The 12,279-nt window shown below is 38.4% G+C and overlaps 1 protein-coding gene across 2 annotated transcripts in view; it reads left to right on the forward strand.

Annotated features, from left to right (window-relative positions):
* Nucleotides 1-12,279, forward strand: part of CPEB4 (cytoplasmic polyadenylation element binding protein 4) — a 55,141-nt gene that overhangs the window by 14,833 nt on the left and 28,029 nt on the right. For both annotated transcript variants that reach the window (XM_079772195.1, XM_079772196.1), the window contains exon 2: nucleotides 2,472-2,553. In XM_079772195.1, coding sequence (XP_079628321.1) covers nucleotides 2,472-2,553 — 82 coding nt within the window. The remainder of the gene's footprint in view (nucleotides 1-2,471; nucleotides 2,554-12,279) is intronic.

Genomic DNA, 12,279 nt, shown 5'->3' on the forward strand with positions numbered 1-12,279 from the left:
CTGCTTTTCTACCTTTTCTCCCTGTAGGCTGCCTAGAGAAACTGGCAATGGTGAAGCAAATATAGTTGCCGGTGTTCTTTTGTTCCATAATAGATTCTTTGACCTTTTTTTGAAATCAAGACATCCCCCTCAATGAATTGTTTTAAGTCAATTTTTTAAAGCTTGTTATTTGGCATTAATCTGTGATGGACCTCCAGCTTCCTATGGGCAGATGTGATAAATTTTGATTAGTAATTCTCACATTTTTTGGTTCGTGCCATAAAATAATTTAAACTGTGACTCTTGGAAAAACACAAACTAAGGCCATCAGAAAGCTAGAATACAAGTATATTTTGGAGCTAGGAAGGGGATATTCGAGATCTCATCAAACTCTTTCCTTCCTCAGATTAGGGGAGAGATCTAGAGATGAAAGTGCCCAAGTTCACGTGACTCGCCAGTGGTGGCCTTGGGGCTTCCTAGTGTCTGAGCTCAAGCCCTCAGTTTCTGCTGATGTTCATTGGTCATCAGCTCATCCTCAGTCAAGAAGAGCTGTCACTTAACAAGGCTTCCATTTTATAGTCGTTTACCTTCTGGGGCCCAACTCACAATCATAAAAGGCAAAACCAAAGAATGAACTGTGGAAATCAAAGCACCCTTGATTTGGCCTTTCGGTTGTTGGTAGGAAAAACATCTTGGTGGAGTTATGATTCCTTAAGTTTATGTATTAGTGTCTGCTCCTCCGCCTGCTGCCTAATGGCAGAACACTTACATTTTAGGTTTGTTTGTGTGTTTTTTTAATTAGAGGCTAAAAATGGACAGAAAAGATCAGTTAGAGCAGTGGTTCCCAACCTTTTTTTGGCCGTGCCCCACCTAAGCATCTCTAAAATCCTGATGCCCCTCCCCCGTGACATATAATACTTATTATTCAAAAAGTGAATTCCTATTCACGTGGAGGAAGCCTAAAAGGCCATTCACTTGGTCTTAACAAGCTTCCAAAGAACATGGCATCCATGAAAGAGAAAGATAAAAAAGCGAAAGGACAGTTGAAGTACTGAGGAAGAAATCACTAAGAAATTGTTTAAAAATAATGATAATAATATGAAATGATATGAAAAAATAGCAAATAAAGTTTCAAAATGTAATAGAGAACTGAAATGCATAAATATGTCACAATATATATTTATATTACTATATATGAGGCCCCTAGAACCATAAGAAATGCAAAAAATTCACTGTTAATAACTCATTCTCGAATTGCCCCCCTTTAAAAATCAAATTGCCCGTGCCCCATGTTGGGTACCACTGAGTTAGAGAGTATAAATTAAGAATGACAAATATTACACCCTCTCTGAGAACAGAAAGATTGACAAAATATGTGGCTTTTGAACTCTTTGAATTACCAAAGCATGATAAGAAGTAAAATGTTAGACACGTGTAGTTTATAATCATTATAATTGGTCATAAGGTTGGGTTGTGAGGGGTGGGGAGGACATACGAGGCTAAGGATGGCTAGGGTATGGCACTTGTGCCTTGATCTCAGTCTGCATCAGCTAACTGCTGGAACTGCTTCCTTCGGAATTCATGGAGCCTAAAAATCCTCAATACATTGTGTCTGAAGGTCTTTGAGTTAAAAAATAATGTAAGAGACAGTATCACTGAAGAGAAGGTTACGGAATCCTGCTTGTCAAATTCCTTTTTCTTTCCTATGCTGGCTGTGGTCTGTGTGTGTGTACTTATGCTTAAGATGCGATGGAAGTGTGTATCATTGCCTCCTTTCAAAGTTTAATTTGAAAATGTTTCCATCTCCAACTTTTCACTTATCAAGCTAAGCATTAATTTCAGTTATCGCTAGTACTTTTCATCCAGAAGAATGTCAGAGCAGTTGGGTTGTTGTGTATTTTAAGATTCCTCTCCCACTCCTGAAATGCATTGTGTTAAGCCAGGATTTAGACCAGCAGTGTTCTCCATGCCTCTTCTTCCCTTTAATTTTAATGGCAGCAAAATCAAGACTACTTGGCCTCTTGGTGGTCTTGCAGACATTTGATGACTATTTTTAAATCTTGGCTTGTAAGAAAATAGAGCTATTCTGTATAGCATGTGTAGATGCCACTCCAGTCAGTAACTGCTGGAACCAGTTTGGAAAGCTTTGCCATGGTATTGCGATCTTAAGGGCGGAGAAAGATTACAAATTTTATTTTTACATTCATTAAATGTTCTGTACTACTTTTTATTGTTTCTTCTTTATTAGCAAAAAGTAATGTGTCTATTGGAATTATTATTAGACATCAAATCACTCTTTGCTGAGCCCAGGGCACTTAACCTTTGTGTTTTTGATGTTTTGCGTTCAAAATAAAATGTAGCAATAATATACATTGCACTGAGAGGGAATAAAATTGCCACTTTTGATCTGTGATCCATCCTGTGCAGCTTATTGTTCTCTTTTATAATTAAATGCTTTTTTAAAAAGTGGTTTGTGGCTGTTTGTGTTACAGGATCGCCCCAGGACATTCGACATGCACTCCTTGGAGAGTTCACTCATTGACATAATGAGAGCTGAAAATGATTCGATTAAAGGTACTTTTAAAAAATGTAACTATTTGATTTTAATAGTTTAAAATTTATACTATCTATATAATCTGATCAACATGATGGCAAATATTTGAATTCATATTTTGTATCTAGTCAGTTCCATCAATTTTATGTATGTTGGACTTTCTGTTAAATATTTGATAGCCACTGACTGTAGGCCCATTATTAAATTAATTAAGAGAACTGCCAGAGTACTAACTAATTGCTTAGGGTAGGCAGCTAGCTGAAAAGACGTGGACCGTACACCTCATTGTTTTATATCTCAGGCAAAAACTGCTCAATGCCTTAAACCTACGTGTCTGACCCCATGACAGTGACAGACACTAAAAAGAGTGCAAACGTTGGTAGAATTTTTAGCTTAGTTTCACATTTTTAAAAATGGCCAAGAGTTTCAAAGTTAAAATGATGTTTTGTCATTCTTGAAATATTTCCTGTGTATTATGTTAAGGAAAAAATAGTGCTAGTCCTACTTGTCTCAATTCTATTTCTAACTATCTGTATTATCCTGAATAAGACATGTAAGTTTGAGTAAATCTCAATTTCATCTTTATAGCAAGGGATTTCGAATCACCCTAATAACAAGGACTTTATAATGGGGAGCTTTAAAAATAATATACAAATGCCTGGGTCCTATCCCAGTTGATGCTCACATATGTAGCCAGGGTTGAGAATGACCAGAATAGATGTTTTCTAAGGGCACTTCCAGCTCTGATTTTGTGAAAACTACCCCACAAAATAAATTTTTTCTGCACAAATATATTTTACTTGAAAGTACTTGTCATCCCACTTAAATTGTTTGTTCATTTGTTCGTTCGTCCATTCATTCATTCATTCATTCATTCATTCAGTGTTAATGAGCCTGCTTTGTGCCAGACACAGCTTGCACTGACTGAGGTCAGAGGTGGCAAGGCAGCCTATTGCTTCAAATGGTGACCAGCCTGGCCCAGTTTTTGTCTTTATTTTTTTTTAATTTGGTTTTATCATATTACTGATGCAGTAAAACAAAATACTTTTCAACAAATAAATAATGGTAAATTTTTTAATGAGGAAAGCTTTTTGAAGTCTGGAGAGATGAAAAATAATATATATTTTAAAAAGCATCCATCCGATTAGGTATTTTTGGAATAAGATAATTTGGAAGGTCTTCACTGATGTCCTGTGGAACTCTGATAGGTAAACTAACCAGATGCTGCTGTTTCTGAGGAAAGATGATATCTCATTCAGAATTGGCCACTTCTTAGCACTTTGACTTTGAATAGTCCTTCAGCCTCTTTGACCTTTCTTCTCATGTTCTCATCAGAAAAATGCAGAGAGTCTAAGGTCCTTTCTAGACCAGGAAAAACTACTCTCTGAAAAAGTAGCCAAAGGAGAAATCTGAGTAACGTCTGCGGATCGTACCAATGTCAGTTCCCTGCTTTTTTACTCGAGTTAAGACATAACCATTAAGCCACAGTGGATAAAGGGGTCATGGGATCTCTCTGTTCCACTTTCTGCAACTTGCTACAAATCTATAATTATTTCAGAATTAAAATTAAGTCCAGAAAAAGTAGCTAAAGGACGTTTGTTTATTCTTACTGTATTTGATTCCTTCAGCAACTATTATTTTTTGGGGGGGCGGGGGGAGAGGCTCTTAGATACTAGATACTAGGGATAATCAATTTAGACTTCATTTTCATGATAAGTGCCTATCCGTTTATTACAGAAAGCACAATTTACAAACAGCATCACATATAAGCAGTTTATTTTGGTGCTCAAAGAAGTAAGCCTTTAACTAGTATTTAGGTTAGATAAAGGAGTTTGGGGGACATCTGTAATACTGTCAACAATAAATAAATAAAATAAGAGTTTGCACACATTTTAGTAGTAGTAGTGGCTATCAGATATAGGCAGGACATCTCTCAGGTTATTTCTTCTCTCTTCTTGTTGAATTTTTGTGTGAAGTTCTGTCTTTATTTTATAGTCCCTTTTTAATATCCTCTAACCAATTTTTACCTAAATTAAGTTTCTTTCACTGATTCTGTAGGGATAATCAAAATTTAAGTCTGATGACAGAAAAAATTAAATTTGATTGGCCTAGTCTGGCAGCATAAAGGTTTTGGAAAACTGATCTGTGAGAGGAAGTGTGGCAGAATGGAGTCACGTAGATCTAGATCAGGATGGCCATTCTGCCACCACAGTGTGATGCTGTATCTATAAAATCCAGCATGCTGCCTTGTTCATGGCAGACACAGTATCAATTATTACTAACCATCTATAAATCTGTTATCATGCTTATCAAATGAGAAAGCCAGTTTTGATTTAAGCTGAAGTGCCAAGGGGACTTAAGTGTATTAAATGAACTTTGTGTATTGTTTCCTTCAAAGAGGGATAAAGAATTCACAGATGAGTTCATGGTCCTAAACTGCCAGATTATAGTTATGCTTGACATTTATATCTTTTTTAACCAAGATGACGAACTTTTTGTCACTGTAGTCTATCACTACCAAATGGAATTTTGCTCGGGGAAATACTTTATTTCTCGTCAAGCTCTCCTTATTAATTTAGATACCTGTTGGGAAAAGTATGCATGCTTTTCATTGTGGTTCTGCTTGTTTTGTGAGATTTTGTTAAAGGTAAAAATAAAAGTTGAATATTTTTAAAAATAACACATTGATCTTTTAAAATAAAATATAAAACCTGACTATCCATTTTGAAAATAGCCTCTCCATGTGCTCTGCTTCCTTAGCAACAGAGAAAACAGAAAATGGGCATTAATTCTATGAGACTAGTAGAGAATGAAATGCCTCTCAGAAAAAATTCACTTAAAAGAATTAATTTGAGAATTAAAAATGGAACTTCCATTTGACCCAGTGATCACACTTCTAGGACTATATCCCAAGAAACTAGAAACACCAATCAGAAAGGATATATGCACCCCTATGTTCATAGCAGCACAATTTACAATCCCTAAGATTTGGAAACAGCCTAAGTGCCCATCAGCAGATGAGTGGATTAGAAACCTGTGGTACATCTACACAATGGAATACTACACTGCTGTAAAAAGGAAGGAACTCCTACCATTTGCAACAGCATGGATGGACCTGGAGAGCATTATGCTAAGCGAAATAAGTCAGTTGGAGAAAGATAAATATCACATGATCTCACTCATTTGTGGAATATAATGAACAACATAAACTGATGAACAAAAACAGATCCAGAGACAGAGAAGCATCAATCAGACCGTCAAACCTCAGAAGGAAGGCAGGGGAGGGTGGGGGTAAGGGGGAGAGATCAACCAAAGGATTTGTATGCATGCATATAAGCCTTAACAATGGACACAGACACCAGGGGGGTGAGGGCATGAGCGGGGGGTGGGGGGTGGGGTGGGGGGGGTGCAATGGGAAGAAAAGGACACATATGTAATACCTTAGTCAATAAAGAAAAATAAAGAACATTTTTTTAAAAGATAAAAAAAGAATTAATTTGAGAATTGTTTTTTAAAAAGACTCCATATGGAGATAAATTTTATATTTGGGTTTATTTTTTATCTTAAAAATAATTCATAAAATATATTACAGTTGACCTCATTTATTTTTATCTTTCAATTGTGGTTCCTCATAGAAGTACGATTTGTATGTATATGTTTAAATAATACAGCTTTTATTTGGTACAAGAACTACAAGTAGGATGAATTGGTATGGCTCTCTTAAATTAAGAACAAACACAAATGTGCCTTTTCTTTTGGGGGAAAAAAAATCTCCTTTAACGTAGTGGGGTTTAAAATTTTTATTTTTGTCATCAACAGATGGCAAAATGTTTAATATACCTAGGAACCTTCAAATATCATTTTTTAGTTTCTTTATGAATGCCTTATTGATTGCAACTGGCTTGTTGAAAATCTTGTATCTTTTTTCTTTTTTAACATTTTAACACATGTGCAAAAGGAGTACCTAGCCTTCATTTCATAATTCATACTGGTTTTTACAGTTTATTTAAAAATAGCTTTTCTAAGAATGTCAGGGCTCCTATCGTGTTCTCCATGTACAGAGGTTTAGCTCTTTGGGAGGAAAAGGGTCCTCCCTCTACCTTATCTCCACGTCCTTGCTCGGATCGGCGGGCATGCCTGGATGTTATTTTTATCTCGCAATTATGGATTGCCTCCTCCATAACCAAAGCCAGTGGCCATCTGCAGGAGCTCCTCCCCAGAGGCGATTTCATTTTCTTTCCTGCACACCCAGTCTCATAAGCTGGGAGCCCGAGCTGCACACCGAGTCTGCATGTTGATCTCCCAGCTGGCAGCTTGTGCAATGCGCCCATATTATTAGGCTTATCAAGTACTCTCTTTCTCTGGACAGAAGAATCTTTTACTGTGGTTGATGTTCAGATGGTTATTTGCGGAATATTGTATCTTGCTGTTATTTGTGTGTTTTTCTCTCGCCTGTGAAATTGGTACTTATTGTTTAGAAATGGAGCGGCGTGAAGTAGATTAAAACCACATGCGAGCACATCTGTTTTCAGCCTTCTGAAAAATAGGCTGGACACAGTGAAATAAAGATTCGTGAAGCTGTATTACATTCAGTGCGTAGTAGGAGAGACCTCTGAGCCAAGGAGCCTTTTTTATCTTTCCTGGGTGTGAAGGGAATAGAGGAATATAGATATCCGCCAGAAAGGAGTAGTTTGTGGACTGGAAGCAGAGGGGACGGCACTTGGAATCAAGGGACAAAAAAATAGCACTTGAAAATTATCAGATGTTAGACGGAGTAAAACCATCCACACTTTCATAATAATGGTTGTGTATTTAATATCCCATATATGAAAACAACTTCGTATCCAATCTGCTTCATTTCACTAGGAAGCCAAATGAGACAGGGAAATTATTGGGAGAACAAAGGCAATCTATACATTGTCAAAACACTGTAGTTGTTCTTCAGATATTAACTAAATTATGAGTCAGAGTATCATCTTATTTGCCCTCAGCATGTTGTGAAATTGGTGTCTTTTTCTTTTCATAATGTTTCAGAATATATCTTGCTTTCAGTTTTTGGAAGGAGGAGCTCAGCACATCCACCCCAACCCCTTGGAGTGTCAGACTGTTTCAAAACTTAATTTACCTTTTAAGCAATAGTGACCGCATTCAGAAGTGCAGGTTGGTTAAAGTACCAATCTTTCACACATCCCCCGAGCGCCCCGGACACCTCCGGCCTATGGAGAGTAAGCAGTGGGAGTATGTCAGCCAGATAGCCAGCACTGCCTCACTTGCTCCATGCGTTCATTTAATAAGAATTTAAGAGTTGGATCTATTTCACATATGCTATGTGTTTAATTCCCGGCTGCCGAAGGTATTGTGACCTTGCATTTAAAAATACTTTGATATCTTTTTCTTTCTTTCTTTCCTCATTAAATTTGGGGACCCTTCCCCCCTATTTTTCACTGCTGTGGTTTTGAAACAAATGCCTAAATGAGTGGGCAAGTGAGGATACCATCTGTGCCTCTTTGTTGCTAAGCAGAAGAATTTATAATAATCTCTCTAGAAGAAAATCATGGAACTCACTGGAAAGTTTCATACCCAAAGCCTGTTTTATTAATTTTATATAGGATTTTTTTATGTGAGTGACCGTTGGGCTAATGTTTAAATTCTGTATCTTTACAGTAGGGGCTTTAAGTCAGTGCTTCTTAAAAAGGACGCCATACGTAGGAAACCTTACATTTTACATGATTCTAATATTCCTATGTTCCAAACTGCAGTCCCGTGGCTCTGATGTAGAGAACAGATGTTGCGTACTGATACAGATGTTTCAGCACAGATAGTGCATACTGACTTTATGTAGAATGAGATAGCTCCTGAAATCTTCTATGAGAGTTACTGAAAATAGGAGTAACTTTTATATCATTGAGTTATACATTTGAATTTCAGAGTAAATAAAATTTTCTAAAGGGGAAGGAACTCTTACTAAAATAAGTTGTATTGCTTTAATATTAAAATGATGTATTTCAAATGGTGGTGGTAGGTATCATTTTTTACAGTATTTAACCTGTTTCTAGTTACGTCAGTTGGACTGTGGTGATTTGAGTAAAGACTGTGCGCTATGCATCCCAGTCCTTGTCACCTTTTCAAAGGATTATATGGGCCTTTTCCTTTCAGGGAGATTTCGTAGAGCATGATACAACTTGCCAGAAAGAAGAAATGGATAATGCAAACTAGCTCATTTTACTCGGATTTATAATCAAATACCTCCTTCCACTTGGGGTCAAATGTCTTTTGGCAAATTGGGCGGTCTTTAAATATTACCAGTCCTGGAGATTCGGGGTCAGCCAGGCGGTTGCTAGAGCCCGGCTGGAGCCTTCCTGCCCTCCCTGGTTCTTTACTGCTGTGTTTGGATGCTACCAAGTGATCCAAAGCAGTACAGCAGGGGAGTCGCTGAGATCTCTGGTGCGTAGAAAATTGTCCTACTTCTAGAAGCCTCCTGAGGATCGGAGGAGGGCCCATAGCAAAGAAGACCATTTAAACTCAGCTGCAATGAACTCCGGTGTGGCTGTTCAGAAAAGATGTGATTTTCTCTCCTCCTGCACTCTCCCTGTCTGACGGCTGAAATGGAACGATCCTACAGTCTTTCTCTTTTGCTTGGCTCAATTGTGCCATAGGATGGACCTGGGCTTCTGTGTTGAGGTAACTTCCTTTGTGAGCAAGAAGAGGGCGAGTAGTGGGGGGTGTTTGTCTTTGTGTTACTGGGCAGTGTGTGTTCTGAATTTTGCACCAGTGTCTCCTTCCTGGTTACTATAGATCAGGACTTAGGGTCCTCAGCACTGTGTAAGCAGAGTGTACGAATGTGTGGATTTTGAACAGTGTGACTACACTTTTTCAGAATGGGGCTTGGTGTTGGTGTTGGTTTTGTTTTGTATTTTAAGGGGAGGAGGGGAAAGGGAAATGAGAACAAAATCCGATGTGCTCATAGCATTGGACTGAACTCTTTTTCACTCTGACCTCTGAACTGAAACCAACTCGGTTCACCCTAAACGCCCGTGCGCCTGGTCCCGATCCTCACTGCCCAGTTTATCTCCGTAATCTGTCCTGGTGCGGAGGAAGTAGTGATTCTTGAATATTGACCCTTGTTTTGATTTGTTCTGAAAATTCTATCAGCAGCTGTCACAAAGGAGAAACTTGTCTTATGTCATCCATGATGTAAGTCCATAATTACCCGAGCAGCCCCTTACCTTCACCCTGAAAATTGAACACATCTTCTTTTGAGGCCGTGCTAACTGAGTAGCCCTCTTCAAACATTGTGGAGACTCTGATTTTACCTGGTGAGAGGTGAGAGAAAAGTGGGGGGTGGGGGGAGAGGACCAGGGAGAAAGTGACAGTAAACACTTTGTGTTATCAGAAGCTTTAGGCTCCTAAGCATTTCTTTAAAAAATTCTCTTAACTCATTAACTTTGTTTTTTTTTTTTAACCATTGTATTAAGGTGAACATATTTTGTGGCTATTGTGACTTAATTTTGTTTGACACACATTCTCGACTGATTGGTAAAGGAATGAACTACATGTGACAGAAAACAAGCAGCAATCAGGTAGCAAATTAAGCGCTTTTCTGTAATGTTTTACATTTCACGTTGTCTGTGTATAACTTAATAAGCAAGGTATTACCATATGGACAGGCAGTAATAATACTCCTTTCCACCGAGAAATGAAATCTGAGCAACATTTAAGTAGTAAGGTTTTCAGACTTTGTCAACAGTTGGTTGGTGTTAAATATTAGGGACCTCTTTGCCGTATAAAAAAATGAAGGATGTGCAGGACATTTGTAGAGATCCATTTTGTTCATGCTCCACATCCAAATTAATAATGGTATAGAGTGTACCTCTTGATATGTCACTTTTCTGTGTTTCCTCTCTATGTTATGTAATTCTGTAGAGAGGTGACAGCTAATCTCTCCATAATGGAAGTCCTTTGGACTGTGGAGTGATACAATAGGGAGTCGTGTGAAGGCCTTAGCCTTGATCCTGTACGAGGTCCTGGAATGTGTTCTCTGCTGACTGTGCGGGCGGCACTGCCGCCTGTTTCATAGCTGTCATAAAAATATCCAAGACTGTCTTTGCTTTCAGTTTAGCAACAGGAAGGACAGAACAGTTACACACTTGTGCACAGAATTACTTCTTCCGGATACGCATGGAATTGCCCAAATATTGTACCCAGTTGACTCATTTATCAGCTGCACTGGCCTGATTTGTGAATTTCTCTGCTCAGTGTTTTCCCCCCTCATGTGGCCACTGTCCTCACTACCAAAGTTAAAAGAGGGAAAAGAGAGAAAACTCTGAATTTGTTGCTGTTCAGCAGTAAGAATTTGCAAAAGGAATACATTTTTAGCTGGTTTTAAACTAGTTACTGCTTTCTGAATCAGACAGTGAGAGGGCCAGGCTTACCCTGGGCTTTATTACTGTCTGACGGAGACTCTGAATTCAGCCCATGCCCGTGCACTCCATTCTAAAACAAGCCTTTGTGTTCTTCCGGGTCCCACCTGCTAACAGTCAGCAACACATCAGTGGAACTCTGAAGGAAGCAGCTCCATAACTTCTTTCGAATCCAATGGGCTGATGCTAGTCACCAGACATTGGGAAAGAGAAGGAGGAATCAACCAATTAGAGAACCCTTTTTTAATCCTTGAGAAACCAACAGTTATGATTAAGTGAAGTATAAAGAACCTAAAAAATCTGATTTCTACTGGCTATAATATTACAAATAATAAATGTCTGCCATGCTCAATTACATGGAGGTATTTAAATCAGCCACTTGATCTCTTTATTGTGAATAATTAGAAACTGTTAGCTTATTAACAAACAGACTTTCCCAAATTGTAAGAAATTAAAAGAGCAGCATTTAGGATTGTGTTCAGAGCTGGCTCTGCAGTTGGAAGTTCTGGCGCCTCAGGCCCGTCACTTCTTTCTAGAAGTTGGTTTCCTCACCTGAAATGGAGGGATTGAGGGACTGAACTTAATGATCTTTAAATTATCATCAGCAATTCCATATAGTCTCTGTGGCATGCTGTTCCTAAGTGACAGAATTGAAGGTTTTGAGAATTGAAGGCCTGAAAGTAGTGTATAAACTTCATCTGAGTCCTGGTGTGGCAGTATTTAATATTGAGTAGCTTGTAAAAGGGATCTAACCAAGAATCAGATTTAGTCGGCTGAATAAAGGCTTTGTTCTAGACTGCATCGTTTCTTTTTGAGCTAGGCCTAAATGTATTATGTTTAGGAACAGTTGTTAAACTTGACCTCACGAAGTGCTTCTGTTTTTGGTTTGTGGACCACAAGCCTCTTCAGCCGTGGGAATTATTTGACGGACCTGTGACCTAGTCCTAGTCATTAGGACTAGGCATTCCAGTTAGATGATAGGTATGTCTTTTGCATAGGCCTGATTGTCTTCCAAAAGCACATGGATGCTGATGTCATGAATTAAAATACATTTAAAGGTGTTGCTGAAGTCACAGTAGCCTTTTATTTTGTGGGCTGTTCTTTGACTTGTACTATTCACTGGCTTGGGGTTGGGGCTTCAGTTGTTACCATGATGGGGGGCCTCTCTGAAATATTTTGATCAAAGTGGGTCTTAATAATTATACAAAGTTATGAGACCCTGCTCCAGAGATCTTCCGTCATTATTCTGCTTTAACCTCCTACCATTAGAATAGCCATCTTTTCCAAAGGAGCAGAACAGAAAAAGAAATTTACTAGAGGAAATGG

This window comes from Cnephaeus nilssonii, assembly GCF_951640355.1.
Source record: "Cnephaeus nilssonii genome assembly, chromosome: 5".
Lineage (NCBI taxonomy): Eukaryota > Metazoa > Chordata > Mammalia > Chiroptera > Vespertilionidae > Cnephaeus > Cnephaeus nilssonii.